Raw genomic sequence first — 23,944 nt, 5'->3', positions numbered from 1 at the left:
TTTTAACAGATTTATTTTAAGATGAGTGACTAAAATGGAAGCAATCTGATTTTAAGGATTTAAAGCCTTTAAAGTAATGGCACGAGAGGTTATCTCCTCTGGAAAAAAAATTCAACTGAGAATTAGAAAAACTATTATTAAGGGCTTCAAAAAAACATTACTAGACAGTTTTTTTTAAGATTATTTATTTATTTATTCATGAGAGACAGAGACACAGGCTGAGGGGGAAGCAGGCTCCCCACAAGGAGCCCCATGTGGGATTTGATCCCAGGATCTCAGGATCACCAAAGGCAGACGCTCAACCACTGAGCCACCCAGGCGTCCCCCTAGACAGTTGTTTCATGTCTCAAATTTATCAGTGGGGAAAGAAGGAAGGGAAGAAGGAGAAAGTAACTAACAGCCAATTTCACTTAATGCTGTCAGAGAAATGTTGCCAAAATATTTTGTAAATGAAATAATTTGTTTAAGCAGCAGGGGGAGCTCAGGCATTGTTATTTTGTTTGTTCCTCAAGGGTAGTGAATGTTTCTGGTTGCTGCGTACAGGGAGAACTTCATTTAATTTTAAAATTACAAATTTTATGCATTCTCTTTCTGTTATTTAATGATCTTTAAAATTCTTAACTAAGGTTTAATGTTAAAAGTTGACTCAGACAATTTAATATACGATATCTTGAAAGATGTTTAACATTTGGCATTTCCCATGTTAGCATTAATACTCCCTCAGCTAATTCATTAAAAGTGAGCCAACAATTCATGTAACTATATGGCTATAAACACAAAGAAAAGACTGGGTAACAAATATATCATTTACATTATTTTTTGTCATTTACATTATTAATTAAATGTTTGAAGTGTCACAAATGTAAAGGAACCAAATTCTATTATACTGCCTTTTTTTTTTTTTTTTGTCTATTTGTACTCTAAGAAGATACTTCATGGTGGAAACTTTTCTTTTTACTCAAAGGGTCAGAATGAATGCAAAAATTATTGACAGTCTCTTACATCCAATCTTGTCAACTTTCTAAAAATTCACTCTTCACACAACAGCCAAAATAGTCTTTTTAAAATTCAATGGTCATTATCACTCCTTTTCAGTAATTCCTCAGCTCTCAGAATAAAGATCAAAGGCCTTAATTTGGCTTACAAGACCATAAATGGTCTAACTAATCCTTTTCTTTCTAGCTTCAGATCTTGCCAAACTACCCGTTTGATCTCTGAACTCCAGTCATGGACATCTAGTTCCATAAACAGTCCACATTCTCTCCACCACAGAGCCTTTCAACATGCTGGTCCCAAAGCTGAGAATGTTCTATGTCATGTACTGCTGTCTCTATTCATCCACCATATCCTCATGCAAGTCACTTTGTCAGACAAGCCTTCCTGATATAGGTAGGTTCAATCCTCTCTAAATTCTGTTCTTGGGATCCCTGGGTGGCACAGTGGTTTAGCGCCTGCCTTTGGCCCAGGGCACGATCCTGGAGACCCGGGATCGAATACCACGTTGGGCTCCCGGGGCATGGAGCCTGCTTCTCCCTCTGCCTATGTCTCTGCCTCTCTCTCTCTCTCTCTCTGTGTGACTATCATAAATAAATAAAAATTTAAAAAATAAATAAATAAATTCTGTTCTTATGGCTCCCTATACTTTTCCTTTTTGCCATTTGCATGGCCAGTAAATTAATATTTATAACTGACCACTATATCAGAAGCTTCACAAGGACAGGGCATCTCTCTTCTGCTCTGGTTTCGATTTGCAGAGTCTATTACAGGAACTGTTGGTTGTGTCCTAGTCAGCTTGGGCTGCCATAACAAAATACCATAGCCTGTGTGGCTTCAACAGAAGACATTTATTCCTCACAGTTCTGGAGGCTAGAAATCTGAGGTCAAAGTGGCAGCATGCTCAGGTACTGGTAAGACCTCTCTTCTTAGCTTGCAGATGGCTGCCTTCTCACTGAGATCTCACATGCTGGACAAAAAGAATGGTATCTCTCTTTTGCTTAGAAGGCTACACTATTTACAAGTTAGGACCCTATCCTTAAGATTTCATTTAACCTAAATTACCTCCTAAAGACGTATCTCTAGATACAGGCACACTGAGGAATAAGACTTCACCATGAACTGGTAGAGGCGATACCATTACGTCTATGTAGCATGTGAAAAGATTAAGTATGAAATAAATATATGCTAATATCAACAAAAGGGAACATAAAAGTATTTTAAAATAAGCAATATAAATATGATTTATTTCCATATTATAGCCATTGAAAAAAAGGTCATCAGGTTAATAAAGTCAGAGAGAAAATGAGCAAAATATGTAGCCAAAAAAGGTATATAATCCAATACTCAATGCAACATTCGGTGATCATATAATGGCAAATGGTACTGGCAATGAAGTTTTAAAGCTGAACCACTTGATAGTCTATAACTGAAAAAGAGTCATAGCCAAATAATTATAATCCTTTAAAATAAGTGTCGGACCATTCCTCAGTCCCCATTTTCCTCAACTCACTAGAACCTGGTACTTGCCCCTCTTACCCCCTCAACTACAATGAATGCTGACCAATGATCTCCTCTTTGCTAAAGCCAATGCACACTATTAATTGTCATGCAGGGTCTCTATATATGGCCAGTCTATATGGCAATTCTACCCAAATCAAGGAGACACCCTTCCCAGGCCGGCACCCTACAGAACTGTGCAGTGTACAGCCTATACATTGAAGCCAGTGTCTGGTCTTTGACCACTCCCCACAATACCCAATGCTATTAACTAATCCCTCTTCCTAGAAAATACCCATCCATTGAATTGTGTAACACTGTATCCAGATTCTCAGTCTTACCTTTCTTGTTCCTCTCTTTTTCTACTGTGTGAGCTTTGATCCTTTAAATGCTCCTAGGCCCCCTTCTCAGTCCATTCACACTCTGCATGGTGATCTCATGCACTGTCATTAGTGGCACTCTCCATTTGAATGCTGATGACTCCCAAATCCACACTTTTAGTTCACATCTCTGTTCTTAATCCCATATCCTTAGAATCAGCATCCCCCCAGAAATCTGTTGGAATGTTCTACAGGCCACAAAAACTTGACATGTCCAATGGTATAACAAAACAGACTAAAAAACTAAAACTGAGAACAACATTCCTAGCCATTGGCCAAGACTCCACGATGGGAGAGCATTTCTGTCAATTCATTTTTATGTTTTTAGGGGTTTTGTTATTTTTATTTTGATTTTCCTTTTTGCTGTTATTTTTATTTTTATTTTCGTTTTTGATCCTACTTCATGTGTCTCAGGCCTGAAGAACGGGTAGGAAACCCCTTTTCTCCCCATGAACATTGTAAACTGTCTCAAAATTCCATTCCAAATTCTCTCTTGCATGCCTTACTACCTGCCAGTGGCTAGAAAACTAAAGTTCAAATATCCCACATTCCCTTACAGCTCAAATTTCACACATGATAGCTTCCACCAAGCTGATATACCTCCTCAGTCTTATGAAAGCAGAAATGATGACTGTACTTGTGCTGTTTCTTCTAGCAAGCTTTGCTTTGCAGGTATTTGGTTATTTTTCAGTGAAAGTTACTGTGATCCCAGTATCCAGTTTGGTGGGACTGAGAAGCAGAGTGTGAGACCTTCATTTCTTGGCATTCGACGGGGCTCAAGAAATGTGGTCCTTGAGCCAAACAAAAGCTATGGATGCTGTCTCCCCAGTTTCCTGATCCTATATGTTGTTCTGAGGGCCATTTCAAGTCTGCATGGGGTGTTGAAGACAGGACACATAGTCCGAGGTTCACTCATGGTGAGGAGATTCTAAGGGGGACCTCCTACATAAATCTGGGTTTTAATTTCAGTATAAGGGTGAACGAACAATAAATCCGTTGCTCAGAGGAATACAGAAGGAAACTTGCTAATGTCAACTCTGGTATTCAGTAAAAGGAAAGGAAAAAAATCCTCCCCTAGGACACAGAAGAATTTTACACAAAGAGTACAAGACATGAAGGAGATGATTAATAAATTCAACTACAGTACATGATGAACTTCTGTTCATTAAAAACTACCACAAAGAGCAAAATACCAGTTACACAAACTGGCAAAAGATATTTGCATTAGAAAAACCAATCTAGGATTAGTATTTAGAATACATAAAAAAAAAAAAAAAACTTTAAAAAAAAACAAAGCAAAACCACCTACCAAAAACAGGCAACAAAAAAAGACATTTTACAGAAAACACAAACAGTCTCAGAGATGAGATGTTGAATGCTGGTGACGATGTAGGATGACAGCAATGCTCAACCACCACTCATAGCCTTGTCATTTGAAAACAGTTTAGTGCTGCCCGATGAGGTTGCGTATGTACATGCCCTAGGATGCTCTTACCTTTACTCTTAGAAATACACTCCTACCCGTGTGTGCCAAAGTATGTACAAAAGAGCTCATAATAGCACTGTTTATACGAGCAAAACAAGATAAAACCCAAATGCCTATCAAGGGTGGAATGAATTATACACCATGATTTATTAATATACCAGAACACTACACCAAAGTGAGAATAAGTGGGGACTATACTAAATAGGGTGATTTAAGTGAAAGCACCAATTTCTGGAAGAAGACCCACTTGCAGTGTGATTTCATTTACAGAAATTAAAACAACACAACCCTTTCAGAAACAAACTTATTTTATACACGGTGTTTTTAATTGTATAGTTAATTTAATCAGAAATAAAGATCATTTGATAGGTGATAAAAGTAGCATTCTTTCAGCATAGCATCTGATAAAATCCATCTGTAAAAATGTAAAGCATTTCTATAGTTTAAATAAAGATTGAAAGAGAATCAAATATCACTATACCCATTATCCAGTTTAACAAATACACGACCACTACTTTATTTTTTTATTTTTTTTTAAGTTTTTATTTATTTATTCATGAGATACACATACACACACACACACAGAGAGAGAGAGAGAGAGAGAGAGAGAGAGAGAGAGAGAGGCAGAGACACAGGCAGAAGGAGAAGCAGGCTCCATGCAGGGAGCCCAACGTGGGGCTGGATCCTGGGTCTCCAGCGCTAGTCCACTACTTTAAAAGCGCCCTCAAAATGCTCCATTACAGACTTCTCCTTCCTCCCAGACATAATGATATTGATTTATTCTTAAACCTAGTTTTATATATGTATGTGTTATTTTACATGCAAATTATATATTTTAATATTTTATAGAAATACAAACAGTGAATATCTATTCATTTCTATAAGTATATATTTAACATAAGTTTTCTTATATGTATTTTATTTTGTAAGACAGTTTCAATAGTTATATATATGTATATTCTTATTTAAGAATATGAAGTTACGGAGACAAATGCAGATTAGTGATTACCTGGGGCCAGGCATGGGTGCGGGGAAAATGGGCCTGAGGAATCTTTCTGTGGTAATGGCAAGCTTTAAAACTGTATTATAGTGGTGTTTGCCCAACTCAAATATTTACTGAAAGCCATTTAACTGCATTTTTATAATGAGTAAATTTCATGGTTTACAAATTATACTTAAAAAGTGTGTGTGTGTGTGTTTGGTCCTCCTGAGAGGTCTTCCTTGACTAGCCTAGGCAACAGTTTGTTCACATCCCTTTGTTACTATACCTATCAAAACAGGATACACTGCTTGGCCTGTTTTCAACTACAGTTTAAAGCTCTTAAAAATAATAATAATAAATAAAAACAAAATAAAGCTCCTAGAGAGCAAGATTTTTTTTTGTATTTGCATCACTCTTCCACAACCCATCCCAATACATCCCAAAGTAGCACTTAAAATTTTCTCACTCACTATTAAATGAATTAATGACTGGGAGTTCTGCAGGTAAATGAGAGTATCAGCCACTCTATTGAGAAGGTGTATGGTGAAAGAGAGTGGTCTAGTTTCATTCTTCTGCATCTGGATGTCCAATTTTCCCAGCACCATTTATTCAAGAGACTGTCTACTTCCAGTGGATAGTCTTTCCTCCTTTGTCGAATATTAGTTGACCATAGAGTTCAGGGTCCACTTCTGGATTTTCTATTCTGTTCCATTGATCTATGTGTCTGTTTTTGTGCCAGTACCACACTGTCTTGATGACCACAGCTTTGTAGTACAACCTGAAATCTGGCATTGTGATGCCCCCAGATATGGTTTTCTTTTTTAAAATTCCTCTGGCTAAAAAAATAAAAAATAAAATAAATAAAATAAAATAAAATAAAATTCCCCTGGCTATTCGGGGTCTTTTCTGATTCCACACAAATCTTAAAATAATTTGTTCTAATTCTCTGAAGAAAGTCCATGGTATTTTGATAGGGATTGCATTAAACATGTAAATTGCCCTGGGTAACATTGACATTTTCACAATATTAATTCTGCCAATCTATGAGCATGGAATATTTTTCCTTCTCTTTGTGTCTTCCTCAATTTCTTTCAAAAGTGTTCTATAGTTTTTAGGGTATAGATCCTTTACCTCTTTGGTTAGGTTTATTCCTAGGTATCTTATGCTTTTGGGTGCAATTCTAAATGGGATTGACTCCTTAATTTCTCTTTCTTCAGTCTCATTGTTAGTGTATAGAAATGCCACTGACTTCTGGGCATTGATCTAAATGTGAGACAAGATTCCATTAAAATCCTAGAGGAGAAAACAGTCAACACCTTTTTGAACTCGGCCACAGTAACTTCTTGCAAGATACATCCATGAAGGCAAAAGAAACAAAAGCAAAAATGAACTATTGGGACTTCATCAAGATAAGAAGCTTTTGCACAGCAAAGGATACAGTCAACAAAACTAAAAGACAACCTACAGAATGGGAGAAGATATTTGCAAATGACATATCAGATAAAGGGCTAGTTTCCAAGATCTATAAAGAACTGATTAAACTCAACACCAAAGAAACAAACAATCCAATCATGAAATGGGCAAAAGACATGAAGAGAAATCTCACAGAGGAAGACATGGACATGGCCAACATGTACATGAGAAAATGCTCTGCATCACTTGCCATCAGGGAAATACAAATCAAAACCACAATGAGATACCAGCTGACACCAGTGAGAATGGGGAAAATTAACAAGGCAGGAAACCACAAATGTTGGAGAGGATGCGGAGAAAAGGGAACCCTCTTACACTGTTGGTGGGAATGTGAACTGGTGCAGCCACTCTGGAAAACTGTGTGGAGGTTCCTCAAAGAGTTAAAAATCGACCTGCCCTACGACCCAGCAATGGCACTGTTGGGGATTTACCCCAAAGATACAGATGCAGTGAAACGCCGGGACACCTGCACCCCGATGTTTATAGCAGCAATGTCCACAATAGCCAAACTGTGGAAGGAGCCTCGGTGTCCATCGAAAGATGAAAGGATAAAGAAGATGTGGTTTATGTATACAATGGAATATTACTCAGCCATTAGAAATGACAAATACCCACCATTTGCTTCAACGTGGATGGAACTGGAGGGTATTATGCTGAGTGAAATAAGTCAATCAGAGAAGGACAAACATTATATGTTTTCATTCATTTGGGGAATATAAATAATAGTGAAAGGGAATAGAAGGGAAGGGAGAAGAAATGTGTGGGAAATATCAGAAAGGGAGACAGAACATAAAGACTCCTAACTCTGAGAGACGAACTAGCAGTGGTGGAAGAAGAGGAGGGCGGGGGGTGGGGGTGAATGGGTGACGGGCACTGAGGGGGACACTTGATGGGATGAGCACTGGGTGTTATTCTGTATGTTGGCAAATTGAACACCAATAAAAAATAAATATATTATTAAAAATAATTAATTAATTGATTGATTGATTGATTAAAAAAGAGGTGTGAAATTGCATCATATTCTGAGGGAGGAACAAAGGCAGCAAAGAGAGAGTGGAGTTTAGAGTACTTGCTCTGGACCCTGGACGTTAAGTCCAATTCTAACTGTACTGCTTAGAAAAAGTATAATCTGGGGCAAACTGTTTAATTGTCTGTGCCTCAGTTTCCTTATGTATGAAGTGGAGATTATCTTCCTCAAGACAATCTATTCTTATACTATAAGGAATAATATAAAACATTTAAAACAATGCCTAACCAATAAACCTAGCAAAAGGTACTTGACATCATTAATCAGTAGGGAAATGCAAATTAAAACTACAATGACATACCAATATACATTTACCAGAATGGCTAAAATTACAAGTCTGAAAATACCAAGCATGGACAAAGATGGAGAGCAAGTGAAATTCTCATCATTACTGTTGGAAATAAACATTCACTTTGGAAAACTGGTAGTGTTTCTAAAGAAATTAAAATCTACCTATTCTAATGACCCAGGAAGGAATACTGACCAATGACGTTTAGAAAGATGCAGTTTAGGACTTGAATGAAGGGGGCTGTGACTGACTTCCCAACAGAACCCTGGAAAGCTCCCTAATTTAGATTTTTGCATGATGGACAAAGGCAGGAAAGGCCTCAAAAGGCCTCATTGCCTCTTTTTAGGATTGCAGTTGAGATTCGCAAGCCTATAAAGTGAAGTAATATTTGTAAAGCATTTAGAAACAATGCCTGGCATAACATGTTGTACTAATATTTGACAAAGAGATTGAAAAAAAATACCTGCTCTGTGGGCCCCCAGAATTCATTCTTACATATATACCAAAAAAGAAAACACAAAATGCAAACACAGAAGGTCTTTTACAAGAATATTGATAGCAGTTTTATTCATAACCCAAAACCAGAAATTCAAATGTCCACCCAGAGGAGAAAAATGATAAACTGTAGTAGATCCATAAATGATAAGTGGCATATTCCCTAGTAAAAACAAACAAACAAAAGACCCCAAAAACTATAAATACAAAACATAAATGTATCTCTAAAACATTACGCTGAGCAGAATAAGTCAGGTACAAAAGAGTAGACATTATATATTTCTATGTGAACAAAGGCAAAACTATTGTACAGTGACAGACATCAGTATAGTGAGGTGCTACGAGAGGGAGAGAAGTGGCTAGAACAGGGCAACACAACTTTCCGGAGTGATGGGAATTTATACCTTGATCTGATTCACAGCAGGAAGGACTGAAAACATTTACCAAGTTGTACACTTACTTTTTTTTTATTAACTCTATGTATTATTTACAAAGCAAAATACTCCTAACATTACAAGGTTTTTTTCCCCAATTACAATGTTTTATCCGTTTTTAAAAAGTATCTTTGGGCAGTAAGTATGCAACCAAATTATCTACTACTGTCAATTCCAGGAAATAATCACAACTACACATGGCTGAGACCAGAAAAAAAAAAACAACAACAAAAAAACCAAAAACCAAAAAACAAACAAAAAAAAAACAACTAATAAGAATGTTTTAAAACCCAAATGTCTCTCAAAGAAGGGGAAGCAAACAATGACAGGTGATTATAGCCTCTCTGCTGGAAGGAGAACTCCTTATAAAATCTATGGATCACTATCTAGTATGTACTTCTCTCATCCTGCCTCTTTCATAATACTCTTAGAGAAGTTTCATAATACTCTTAGAGATCTTACTTTTGTTGTTTGAAAAGCATTTGTTTTTACCAGGATGCTCAATTAAATGCTTTTAAATATTATTCAGGTTTTCCTATTGACTTTCAAATCACCCATGAACTTCCTCTTCTAGGCCCACATTAAATACTAAATATATATGTTCATACACACAGACATATGTTATTTATACATACATAATACATACACACATGCAAATATATATGTATTTATACATATACATAAAAAATAGGTTCTCCATTTACTACTAGGATATTGAACTTAATTGTGTGCTGACTACTAAGGTTCATTCATGGTGGGGATAAGAAAAACACTGACCATTATCTTCAACTTACATCTATGATATTCCACTTAAAACTTTAAGGGCATGTTAATGTCAGCAGCTAAAGGTAAAATTATTTTTAACCGTGGAAGATGGGATGTCTTCTGAATACCACTTTGAAATGTTTTCAGTGGTAAAGTCAAATAAGGTAAAATAACCTAAGCCAAGTGTGAAGGGATAGGTGTGCACCTGTGCACATGCTCACGGCATTCAGATAAGAGAAAATTGTTTGAAGACCAGAGTTCACACTACTTACCGTAAAGATCTGATCCTCAAGGTATTTCATGAAACAACCAGAACTTGCTATACATTTTCTGCATTTCCAACAACGAAGAAAACTTAGGTCTTCTTGATTATGATTTCTAGTGATCAATTCTTCACTTCTTTTCATCTGTGGAAAAAATAATACACTTTTAAAATGTTGAACTGTGTCAGATTAAATTTGATTTTTCTAAACCCTCACCACAATACTAGCTACATGGGGAGCAGAAGAAAGAGAATTATCATTTATTGAGGTACCTACTAGTTACCAGGTCTTAGGCTAGCAGCCCTCTATAAACTATGCCCTGGATTGAAAGTTCCATTTAATTATGATGATGATGCATTTTGTTACTGACTACCAACTTATTTCACTTTTGTAGAGATTTTTACATCTATTTCTTTCCATCTTTCTCTCACTAAAAGTCATAAAAGGCAATTGATGAAGGCTCAATTAAATAAGTTAGTACAGTGGCATTAATAGAGTCGTAACAAAGAACTAGACATGTTCTTTTAAATAGATTTTTAAATACCACAGCATTAAAATTTAAATATAATACAATTTATTGAGTTGTAGTTAATTATGTAAAAATGGGAATTACTTACTTAAAATTTATGGCAAAAATTCTTTATCCTGAATGCAGTAATTTCTCTTGTATATTATACTCAGTGGAACCGTTACTCTACTACATCTTGTGGATGTAGTCAAACAAAAAAACTTAGAGAACACTCCTATCAATTTTGTAGTCTATTTTTACACTGGAGATTTTATGTAAATAATGTAAATTAGACCAGTTTGGCAGAAGAGTTTCACACTAATAAGGATCCCAAAATAGATGGAGTATTTTTAATAACCTGCATGATAACTATTTATTAGGAAGAAACGAAATGTTTATTAAGCTATCCAGAAGGGACTGACAGGTTCCCCGGCCACACTTCTTCATTTTTCATTCATTCATTGAACATTTACTGACAGCTAACCAAATGCCACACAGTGGGCCAAACTCTGGGGGCGACAGGCTGAGTAACACTCACTTTCTCTCGTGGAAGTGCTCACTGTGCTATAGCTCAACAGTTTTCTACCCCAGCTCATCACAACCTCTTGGGAAGCTTTAAAAACTGATGTCGAGGCCCCACTCCTAGAAATTTTAGCTTATGTGGAGTTGGGGAGGGAGTGAGGAGTGGGGACTTTTAAAGAAGATCCCCAGGTGATCCTGTAGTATGGTCAGGGTGAAGGCAGAGATGTACTACACAGCTATTGACTAAACTGCAACAGATGTAAGGGCTGTAAAAGAGGGAACACAGATGAACCTTAACCAAATTGAAAGGATTTAAGGAACCCTGCCTGGGAGAGCATGGCATGCCCCTCCTGCAGCCTGTCTAGCTCTGACCTTCAGGTAGCTAATCCTAGTTTTGTCTCCATGGACATCCTTAGAGCCCATCTCAGTCCAGCTGACTACTCTGTTTAAACTATGTGCTCGGGGTGCTTGGGTGGCTCAGATGATTAGGCGTCCACCTGTGGGTCAGGCCATGATCTCTGGGTCCTGGGATGGAGTCCTGTGTCATTGGGTTCCCTGCTCAGAGGGAGTCTGCTTCTCCCTCTGCCTCTCCCCCTGCTCATGCTCTCTCTCTCTGTCTCCAATGAATAAATAAAATCTTAAAACAAACAAAAAAAAACAATGTCCTCAACAATCGCAATATCTTAATTTGCAAATGTCCTATCTCCTCTTGCTTGATGTGCCCTTCTTCATTGTTGAAACCCTCTCTTTTACTTAACTCCTTTGGCACTCCTTCCTTCTCTCTATATCCTTTTTAGTGTCTTATGCTCTCATGTCCCTCTTAACCACAAGTGATTCTCAGCCAGGAATGTGGACTACAAGGAGGGGTCCTATCAGACTCAGGGATGGAGAAACTCCCAATCTGCCTATGCTCCCTCTCTCCTCAAGATCCACACACATCTCCTTGTTTCTCCACCCCTCCCCCACGTATCCAGATTTTTCCATGCTTTCTTGGGGTGCAAGCATGTACTTAGAAAAAACCCCGTAGATGAGTCTACTAAGTCTTCACTGAAAATTGCACTTTGTGACAAGTCCTATATCGATGATTTCTAAAATCTATATATCTAATTTTTAGCTTATTCCAAAGCTCTAGAGAAATAATTTTAAATTCCAGATGGCAACTGCATATCTCCAAATGGATCTCTTTCAAGGGCCTCTGTACTACTGGCTGTTTGCTGTCTAGATCTATGCTACCCTATATGGTAGCCACTAGTCAGATATATTCGGAGCACTTCAAATGTGGCTAATTTCAACTGAGATGTGCAGAAAATGTAAAGTACACACTGGATTTTGAATACTTAATAGGAGAAAAAGAATGCCAAATATCAATAGTTTTACATTGATTTCATGTTGAAATATTTTCCATATACTGAGTCAAGTAAACTATTGTGTAAACATTAATTTCACTTGTTTCTTTTTCTTTTGACTACTACCAATTTTAAATTACATATGCGACTTGTGTCATGCTACATTTGGATAAGATTTGTCCAGACCTCCTCCTCAAAGGTCAGATCCTTCTCACTCAGATCTCGGCTCAAAGTCATCCCCCTTTAGCATAGTATACTGAGCACCTGGGGGAGCTTATTTAAATGTAGGTTCCGGGGCCACATTACCAGAGATTCTAGTTCAGTGTTTCTACAGTAGGAATTGGCATATTTAACAAGCACACTAGTTTATTATTAGAGTGATCCAAAGACCACACTTTGAGAGATACCATCCTACACAATACAGTCTGTGCTCCATATTTTGTCAAACACGGTCCCCTAGGTAGCTCAAGGGATTTATGTGATGGAACTGTTGTGAATCTGACTGCAGTGGCGTTCATATGAATCTATACATGTGATAAACTGCCCAGAGGTAAATACACACACACACACACACAAACACACAAAAGAGCACACGTAACTGGTGAGATCTGAATAAAGTAAATAGTATGAAGGGGTATGCAGATCTTCCCACGAACCTACAATTCACAATTCACAGACCTACAACTATCTCAAAATAAAAAGTGAGAAAAAAACTTTTACTATATATATTAATAACTCAAAATTTTACAAGGTCATAGTATTTTTTACCAATTCAATGTCCTGACATATAATCCTCCATAATGCCTCTTCTCTGCATACTTTTTGATTGCCTCTTCGTACAAGGAATATTTTCTACAAGGAGAATGAGAGTATCATATAGCCTTTCCTCTTCAAAAAAAAATCCCAAAACCAAAAAACAAAGCCTTTTTACACCCTTAAGATCTGACTCCAACCTGTTTCTCAAGCCTTGGCATCCCCTCCATGAGTACCCTACCACCAACACTAATACAGATCTTTGTGCAGTTCCCTAAAATTATTTTTTCTACTCTCATACTTTCAAATTTGTTGTTCTTTCTGTAATATCATTTCTCTTTCCTCTGACTTTAGGTTAATAAGTACTTTTTACCCTTGAAGGCTGAACTCAAATTTTTCTTTCACAGACACTCCCCAGGAAAACACAATTACCCCCTTTTCCATGCTCTCATAGTACCTTGCAGCACCTCTGCAGCAGCACTAGTCATGCTGTACTACACTTACCTCTGTGTATGTGTGTCCTATCAGTAACTACAAGTTCCTAAAAAGCACAGTATTCTATTCAACTCTATATCTTTCCAATCAAACATGGTACCTGGTACCAAAAAAAGACACTCAACAAACATTTGCTGAAATCAAATCAACAAGATCTGGGAGACAGTTCAGCTTACAAAATGTCTTTTTCCATTATCATGGGTTAGGATGTCTGGCCAACTGTTAGTGGGACAAACCAAATAGAAATCCTTTTGCAAGGATGTGAGGAGTCCAAGAAATAAAGTTATGTTTATATATATCTAAGCTTAAAAGGAGAACTGGAGGTTACCCAAAAGTGATATATAAGAGCTGAGGTAGCTTCTGTCAAAGAATTTATGCTACAAGAAAGAGTCAAATATGGTAAATGAACCTATTTAACAGAATGGTGGTCTTTGGATAAATCTGAACACAGCGTCTATTGGCTCATCCGACCTCAGCACCCTAGATATTAGTATTGGTTTTAGGAAGAGGGAACTGTATAAGCAAATAGCTGAAAACTGGTTTCTGAACTCTGACACACTGAAGTCTTAACAATTTTGGGCAGCAGACATCTACACCACATGGCTTTAATCTCTGAGGACTTGGGGGTAGCAACTAGAATACTACTGAAACAAACAGAATAGACACAGGTGATCTTGGGAAACAGTATAACACAAAAATAAACTTACTGCTGAGTACATATGGCTGTCTCACAATGCTCAGAAATACACGCAGGGAGTGTGCAGGGGGGCTGGGTTCTGAGTCAACAGATGCAGATACAAACTGTAGAATTCTCTCTTTTTTTTTTTTTTAGATTTTATTTTCATTTATTCGTAAGAGACACACAGAGAGAGGCAGAGATATAGGTAGAGGGAGAAGCAGGCTCCCCGCAAGGAGCCTGACGTGGGACTGGATCCCGGGACTCTGGGATCACACCCTGAGCCAAAGACAGATGCTCAACCTCTGAGCCACCCAGGCATCCCCAAATTGTAGAATTCTAATACTATTGTTCATATGACTGCAGTGCAACTTACAAGTGGGTAAGGCCTTAGGAATTCAGGGCTACGGGCACCTGGATGGCTCAGTCAGTTAAGCTTCAGACTCTTGATGTCTGCTCAGGTCATGATCTCAGGGTCATGGGAACAAGCCCTGCATGGGGCTCTACGCTCAGTGGGGATCCTGTTTGAGGATTCTCTCTCTCTCCACCTACCCCACTCCCTGCTCATGCTTGCACTCTCTCTCTCTCTCTCTCTCTCTCTCTTTCCCTTTCTAGCTCTCTAAAATAAATAAGTAAACCAAAAAAAAAAAAAAAAGGAATTCAGGTATAATACTTTCTGGTTGCTTTTTCTCACAAATTCCTCATTTCTTACTCCAGTTCTCATCAGATCAGATACACACATTTTTCTAACATGGAGTGCTCCCCTAATTCTTCCCACCTATGACACAGGCTTTGTCATGCTAATCTTCTTATCTCCTACCCCACTTGTGTCTCTTGGACCAAGCTAGCTGCTAATATCTGCTTGACTTTCTCCATGTTACCTGTTCAGAGATTTCCCCTTGGCTACCTTCACCACCTAACCTGATACTCTTGCTACTTTCTGGTATTTCTTCAATATACTTGGAAATTTGGAAAATAATGTTTTCCTGAGTTATGCATATCTCCCAAATATCAACACATTTCATTACAGAATATCAAAGACAGCTGCATGAGTTAACATCACCACGATCCCCAGCAAAAAATAGTTATTTAACTATTGGGCCATAGTCAAGTTCATAGTGGTGGATACAAGTTTTCCAAAAGGCTCATTTCTCTTTAAAGCTAAAATTCTATCACCTGGAGCAAATACTGCCAAATATGCAAGTCCATGGTCTGTCAATCATTTAGGTAAAAACGGTATGTCATGGAAAAGTGTATGGTTCAGCTCTCAACTAAAACATCCAAAAGGGTTTTTCCTCAAGACCACCATCAGCCTCCAGCATACTACAGAAGTGCTTTATGCATTCTTTTTTTATTATTCACAGAGAGTATTAGAAAGGTATTTCAGAAGAAAGATTTAATAAGATCAATGATATGTACTGCTTCAGTAAACAGTTTTTTAATTGCATCTGAGAGCAGTAAAAAAAATAAAATGAGTACTAGTACAATTTGTCACCAAAGCCTTGATTCTGCTAAGGGACCAGCAGATTTATTTGCTATTGCTTTTGCATTAATAAAAAGGTTAGCACATTAAAAAAGGCAAATGACATCTTAATATTACCAAGAAAACAGTTTGGCCAGATTCTCTGAAAGGTCTTAGAGACACAAGGGACTGTGGACCACATTTTGAGAACTGTTACTTTATGTAAAGCTACTGTCCCCAAAATGTTGCCTATAATATTTAAGAAGGGGATCCCTGGGTGGTGCAGCAGTTTGGCACCTGCCTTTGGCCCAGGGCACGATCCTGGAGACCCGGGATCGAATCCCACGTCGGGCTCCCAGTGCATGGAGCCTGCTTCTCCCTCTGCCTGTGTCTCTGCCTCTCTCTCTCTCTCTCTCTCTCTCATACTGTCATAAATAAATAAAAACATAAATAAATGAAAAATTAAAATATTTAAGAAGGATTTATGAGTCCTGATGGGGAATTATATTAGTAATGAAGTAAGGTGAAATTTTCTGTAAAGCTAACAACTAAATTATAAACTCCATAAAAAAGCTTTATTCCTTTTTCTACCTTTTGTTATTTACCACTTTTCAGAGAAAAATATCAGCATTTGGCACAGAAATAATTCCACACTCCTGGGTCTTCAAGATTCCCCACCTTCTCAGTTGTTCTTAAGTTTAAACTGGACCTGAAGTAAACAAAATTATCCATTTTTAAAATTAATCTAAAACTAGAAAACATGAAAAACCACAAAACAACTTAAAAATTTAAACAGAACTCAAAATATCTTCTCTAAAACCCATAAAGAGTAGGAAGGGAGGTCCACACAAACTTTACCAATCCTTTAAGAAATAGTCCTTATAACTTATGCAACTATATAACTTATTATAAAAGAACAGCTGTAAAAAGACTAGCTCCAAAAATATAATGTAACCTTGATGTACCAAGTAGACAAAGATACATAAAATGAGTGTAAGAAAATTATATACCATTTTTTTTACAAACATAGATGCTAGAAGCCTAAATAAAACATTAGTCAATAGAACCCTCCAATGAAAAGAACAAAGTATTTTGACCAAATAAGATTATTTTCAGAAATTCAAGGAAGGTACAAATGGAAAATGAATCTATTCAATATATTCAACAAACTAAAAGATTCAAAGAAAAAAAATGCACACAACCACCTTAAAAGATGCAAAATAAAACTTGGGGTGAAATTCCACACTTAGTCATCATTAAAAAATGAAAATACTTAGCATTGTAGAAATAAAAGGAAGCTCCCTTAACTTGACAAGTTTATTGAAAACTTTAGCAATTATAATACTTGATCATGAAACTTTAAAAGCATTCCCTGAAAATCAAGGAAAGAAGACAATGATGCTCACTATTTACCATATAATTCAACTTCATAACAGAACTACTAGTTAACACAGTAGAAGGAAAGTAAATAAAAGGTTTGAGGACTGAAGAGTTAGTAAGTGAAAAGTAAACTAAATTTCTCTTCATGACATCATTTTTTTTCTTTTTTGGGCTGCAGAGGTTTCCATCTTCTTAGGACTACATGAATCCCAGTGGTTAGCAGGTTCCTTGTTGCTTGATACTGAGGAGAAAATATGTATGGATAAACATTTGTATCATGTTCACAGACACACACACACACATACACACACACTTCTTTGTTCTCTTACCACGTTGCTCATTCTCTTGATTTTCATCTCAACTACATCACTTTCATTTACTTGGTATTGTATATAAAATTTTCATATGTTGGTATATGTATTTGGTTTATAATGTTTAAATTCAACTTTTTAAAACGATATTTACTTATTTATTTTTTTATTTGAGAGAAACAGAAAGAGAGCATGAACTCATGGGCAGGGGGAGGGGCAGAGGAAGAGGGAGAGAGAAAAATCCCAAGCTGACTCCACCCTGAGCACTGAGCCTGACCCAGGGCTTGATCTCAGGACCCTGAGATCATGACCTGAGCTAAAATTAAGAGTGGACTCTTAACAGACTGAGCTACCCAGGCACCCCTAACTTCGACTTTTTGATTTACATTCAGTACTCCCAGTATTACTAATGAGCAGAAAGACACCCTCCCCAATTACATTTCTTACCAGTTTATGCGGTAAGAATAAAATCATGAAAATATTTTCCCACACTGTTCCCTTATTTGAAGGACACAGCATGCTGCTGAAAGAAATCTGCTGGGACACCATGTTACATTTTAAAATAAGATAATGCAGTACTAGTAAATGTACTAATTCTAACGTAGTAATGGATTCTCAGTCTGGGCACCTATTTATGGGTACATGTACTCACTGTGAAAACTCACCAGGGTGTACACTTATGGTTCATTTATTCTTCTCTATGTAACAACTTTCAATATAAAAATTCCTTGAAAAGCTTGCAGTGATTTCAAAGTCAGTCCGTGCTTCCCCCTCCCCTATCATATAATCCCATGGTTGCTCCTATTTGAGAACAGTGGTGAAGAATGCTTGATATGGAGCAATGTCTGCAGTGGAAACTTTCATCTAGTCCTAGTTACAAGGTCAGTTTTTGTGATACGTAGAAGTCAAGCAATTCCAATGGGAATGGGACAAGGAATCAAAGACGTGTTTTCCTATCTCTGCTTAGAGGGGGACTACCTATTACCAAGGGAATAATTGGAGAGTGCGGAAAATGCAGGAGTGTGCCCCTGTTGCTCTCTCATTATAAAACCTGAGATGTCAAAAATCAATTTATACATGGATAAATGCTCCTAGCCCCTTTCACCACCAAAGAATTTGTTAAATGCTAAAGAAGCCTTTTGTAATCCAAATCCTGAACAAATTGGAACGGGTCAAGATAGAAAGATCTAATGTAAAGACCTCTCACATAAGCATAAGAGTTCACAATGTGCAAACTCTTCACACTCACTTTCTTTTAACACATCAGACAACAAAAATTTTTTGTACTTCATGCATAGAACTATATATTCTCCCTTTTGTACCAAAATGGTAAAGAAAGTTTTAAAGTAGTGACTTCCAGTAGTTTCATCATCTTTATATATTATCACCTAATATTTGAGCAGAGGGAGGGAGAGATGAGCCAGTGGAACACAGGAGAATTTTAGGGCAGTGAAACTACAGTTTAGAATATTGTAATAGTGGATGCATGACGTTATATGTGTGTTAAAATCTACAAAACTATATACAACACAAAGTGCAGACCCTTATGTAAACAATGAAGTTAATTAAAAATATTTTATCTGGGCAGCCCAGGTGGCTCAGCGGTTTAGTGCCACCTTCAGCCCAGGGCGTGATCCTGGAGACCAGGGATCGAGTCCCACGTCGGGCTCCCTGCATGGAGCCTGCTTCTCCCTCTGCCTGTGTCTCTGCCTCTCTCTCTCTCTGTCTCTCATGAATAAATAAATAAAATCTTTAAAAATAATAATATATCAACATCCGTTCAATTATGACATGTGCGCACACCAACAAAAGGTGTTAATAGGAGAAACTGTAGGCGGAGAGGGAATACATAGGAGCTTTCTTTACTTTCTTATCAATTTTTTTTGTAAAGCTACAACTGCTGAAAAATTAAGTGCCTTAATTAAAAACATATAATTATTTTGATATCTAATAATAGCATTATTTACTCAAAGTTATTAGTACTAACAAAATAAGGTCAATTTACTTTTGCCTTGGTTATTTAAATAATTAAAAATAGCTCTTCCTCTGCTATTTGATATAAATATTTCTTTTTATTTTTTATTTTATTTTTTTAAATATTTTTTTTAAATATGAGAAAAATTTCTACATTGTCAGTATGATACCTGTTTTGGTTTACTTGAGATACTGTACCAGAATACCACAGACTGGGTGGCTTAAACAACAGAAATGTATTTGTTCACAGGTCTGGAGGCTAGAAATCCACTATCAGGATGCCGGAAATTTGGATTTCTCTTTCTAGCTTCCAGACAGCTGCTTTTTCCCCCCCCATATCTTCACATGGCCTTTTGGCTGTGCATGTACATTTCTGGAGCCTCTTCCCATTCTTATAAGGGTACCAGTCCTCTTAGATTATGGCCTTACCCTTATGACCTCATTCAACCTTAGTTACATCTTTAAAGGCCCTATCTCCAAATACCATCATATTGGGGGTTAGCATTTGAACACATGGATTTGATGGGGTGTTGGACACCAGGGTTCAGTCCGTAACATTTCTTCTTCTGGTGCCCAAAATGCACAATCTTCTCACAAGGAAAATACATTCACTCTATCCTAACAGGTCCAAAAATCTTAACCCAATCCAGATTCAATTCCAATTCTCAAGTAGCATCTAAATCAAGTATGAGTGACACTTGAAGTATTCCTGGGGCAAAATTCTTGTACAGGTGTGAATCTGTGAAACCAGAAAAATAATGTGCTTCTAAAATAAAGTGGTGGGATAGTCAGGGGATAGACATAGTTCTATGCACGAAATACAAAAATGTTTTTTGTTGTCGGACTGATGTGTTAAGCTGTTAAAAAAAAAAAATCAATGCAAAGAGAAAAATTTGAAAGAAAAGACCAGACAAAGCCTAGGGAAGTACAAAACCTAGCAAGTTAAATTTCTTGGATATTAAGGCTCAACAACAATTCTCTTGGGCTCAATGCTCGGCCCTTAAGGACCCACCGAGGTGGTGGTTTTGTGTTCTGTCCACTGCACAGGCAGCCGGGCACCGTCAGCCATGGGAGGCAGTCTTGCCCCCAAGGCTCTGAGCAATGACAGTCTGGCTGGATGAAACTGCAGAGGTGGGGATAGCCTTGCCCTCTGAGCCTGTGTCCTTGGGGCCTGGGCAATCCTGCTGATCTCTCAATTACCCTCACAGTCATTCTGCCTTTTCTGTGAAGGATAAGATATGTTCGCAGCTGGGTAGCTCTCTTGTCCTATTTTGTAGGATCCCATAAATTTAAGAGTCTTTCTTTCCTCTATCCCCTTTCGTTCAAACTGGCAGTGTCTCTGCTGGGATAATCTCATCTCTATTCTTTGTATGTGTAGAGAAGGCTAATGAGATCCAAAGGTAATCTCTTTTTGGAGAAATTAGGACAATATTCCTACTGGATTAGGGCCTGATGCTATGACCTCATTTAGCCTTAATTACCTCCTTAAAGTCCCTACCTCCATACACAGTTATGTTAGGGCTTCAACATATGGATATGGGGTGGAAGGGAAACAATTCAATCCATAACAGTACCTAGAGAACCCAAGCCAGTCTTCTCAACTTTGACATTATTAAGTGCTCAAGTTTTAATGTGTTTACTGTTAAAGAACATATAAAAGTTATGGCATACAAGAGAAAAATATTTAGTTCGTAATTCCTCAAAAGGTAAAAGTTATGTTACTGAATAAGAAAGAAATATCAAAAAGTCAGACAGCCAAAGAATTTAGATATCTCCTATCAATTATTTATGAATTTCTTAACAATTAGCACCAAAGGATGTAACACTGGTAAAAATGTTGTGTGAGTAACACAAACCAAATGAGAAAACACTAAACTGATTTAGCCAATTCAGACCACCTCAGAGTGAATAATATTCTAACCTTTTTTTTTTATTTTTTAAGAAAAAGCTAATGAAACTACAATAAGGGTTGATGTCAACCTCAACTCTCAATAATACTATGTCAACTCAGTACCATATTACTATTATGTCATCTAAATGAAAAAGCATCTATATTCCTATTGTCTGCTGAAGACTGGCTTGGAAGCAGTAGGTCTATAGATAAATATGCCAAAGGGAGTATATTTTCTGTGGAAGAGATAGGATTCCTCTTTTTTTTTTTTAATTTTTTTTTTTTTTTATTTATGATAGTCACAGAGAGAGAGAGAGAGAGAGAGAGAGAGAGGCAGAGACACAGGCAGAGGGAGAAGCAGGCTCCATGCACCGGGAGCCCGATGTGGGATTCGATCCCGGGTCTCCAGGATCGCGCCCTGGGCCAAAGACAGGCGCCAAACCGCTGCGCCACCCAGGGATCCCAGGATTCCTCTTTAATGTACAACCTAAACAGACATCAGCTCTTATAAAGGAATGACACCTTAGAGAAAAATAAATAAATCCAGATGGACTGACAGTCTTATTCTGTTGCAATGATGACAGTAGTAAAAAATTGAAACTATTAAAAGAAATTTGAAAAGGTTTTTCTTTTAAGATTTTATTTATTTATTTGAAAGACAGACAGAGCATGATCAGAGGGAGGGACAGACTTCCCATTAAGCATGGAATCTAACGTGGGTCTCAATGCCAGGACCCTAAGATTGTGCCCTGAGCTGAAGGCAGATGTTTAACTGACTGAGCCACCCAGGTGCTGAGTATTTCTTTTATATATGTGACTTTCCTGTAAATATAAGGTTAATCAAAATATACTGATGTCTGGAAAGAATTTTTAGAGAATGACTACTAAAATCAGAGGCAAAATGACTTGCAAAATAGGTATATTCCACTACTGGTTAAGAAATACACTGGTCATATCCTCTGGGGACTTAAATATGTGTATATGATTTTTTTTTTTTCCTTAAAAGCCTCATGGTATATTTTTAGCTTTTAGCCTAAGGCATAGTTTGTCACCTAAAGGTTGTCTACTGGAAATGTTTGGAACAGTCTGTCTCCATAAAATGAGGAGGATTATTCTCCTTTTGTAATATAAGAGAATAGAATCTTCTTAATGAAAGAGAAATCTTATTGTTATATAGGACACAGTAACCCCAGAAGTGAGCCACCACTATTTTGCTTTGGAACCATGATTGTGAACATGGATAGAACACCATATGTAGTAATGAGAGTAACCTGCACAGGTATCATTTTGTATGCTGATGCCATGACAGCTCCCCTTGCTGATGGTTGATCTAATGTGTGTTGTAAACAGAGAAGAATAAAAGGCCAAAGAAGAAAGTATTATTAATACACTGCAATCAATTGTCAGTGAAAACTTACAAAAACAAATGACCTAGTGTTCAGAGCAGTAAACGGTCACTACATTTGTTTGTGACCTCTACAGTAACACATCAGGACCCAGGAAGCAACCCTATGTTAAAGCAGAAATTTAAAAGTGGTCCTCCAGCTATGACTGGATTCCTATGGAGTGTATATCCCTACGTGGCTCAACAGCTATTTCTAGAACACACATTATTTAGTGAAGGCTAGCTTACAATGCAGCATTCCTCTTCTGTTAGTTTTCAGTCTTTCTCAAGGGTCTCAGATCCTGTACAAGTACAAATAAGAGACTGAATTTCTAAACTGTCAATTCTGCAGTTCTGGACTTGGTAGCTACAGTGACTAAAATGGCAATTAGAGCCAGCAAATTATTAATTCTAAAAATATCTAAGTCGTCAATCAGAAAGAGAGACCTCAGTCTTCTTCAGTAGCTGTTGATGTCATACATTTCAGGTTTGGAACACGATAAAACCGACCAGCAACTTTATTGAAATAGTGCTACATATACTATGGTATTCACATCCAGGAACATCCTACTAGAAAAGCATCCAGCTTCTGTTGCTAACCAAGTATTGAGTAGTTCAAACTACCTAACCTCCGTCTAGTTACCTCTTACCCATCTTCTCTTCTGCCTCTCTGGGAAATGCTCAAGTCTTAGCCATGATGCAAAGATATTCAACCTCGAGGAGAAAGGCTAAAAGGAATTTGATGCTGTAATAGCTACCAGTGACTTCCTACCCTCTCCTATAGCTTCTTAAGCTACATACTTCAATGCAACATTACCTCTTTATTCTTTTAAATTTCTCCTTTTTTCCTTTTCTCTTGCAAACGTACCTCAGACATTCAGTTTTGAATGGCCACTGCAGTTTATCAATATAAGTGACACTTTTGAGAATTGTAAAAAAAAAAAAAAAAATTATTGAAGTACATTTTGTTAACTTTTCCATTTTGATTAATTCTTTCCATTTTAACTGCTACCATTCTCTGGTAAAAGAACAAATGAATTTGGGGCACCTGGGTGGCTCAGTCAGTTAAGCATCTGACTCTTGATTGCGGCTCAGGTGGTGATCTCAGGGTCGTGAGGTTGAGCCCCACAATTGGCTCCGTGCTGGGCGTGGAGC

General features: G+C 37.4%; 1 protein-coding gene across 3 annotated transcripts in view; it reads right to left on the bottom strand.

Annotated features, from left to right (window-relative positions):
- RNF180 (ring finger protein 180) overlaps window positions 1-23,944 on the bottom strand; it is a 182,056-nt gene that overhangs the window by 141,616 nt on the left and 16,496 nt on the right. The window contains exons 1-2 of one of the 3 annotated variants that reach the window (XM_041764908.1): window positions 16,441-16,831; window positions 10,097-10,231 (exon numbers count right to left, since the gene is read on the bottom strand). In XM_041764908.1, the coding sequence (XP_041620842.1) occupies window positions 10,097-10,231 (135 nt within the window). In that variant the 5' untranslated portion in view covers window positions 16,441-16,831. Of the gene's footprint in view, window positions 1-10,096; window positions 10,232-13,231; window positions 13,290-16,440; window positions 16,832-23,944 lie in introns of those variants that run through there. The other 2 variants (XM_041764909.1, XM_041764907.1) reach the window with 2 other exon arrangements.

Source organism: Vulpes lagopus, chromosome 8, assembly GCF_018345385.1.
Source record: "Vulpes lagopus strain Blue_001 chromosome 8, ASM1834538v1, whole genome shotgun sequence".
Classification (NCBI taxonomy): Eukaryota; Metazoa; Chordata; class Mammalia; order Carnivora; family Canidae; genus Vulpes; species Vulpes lagopus.
The sequence above is the reverse complement of the archived record's forward strand: the minus strand, read 5'-3'. Positions and strand labels throughout refer to the sequence as shown.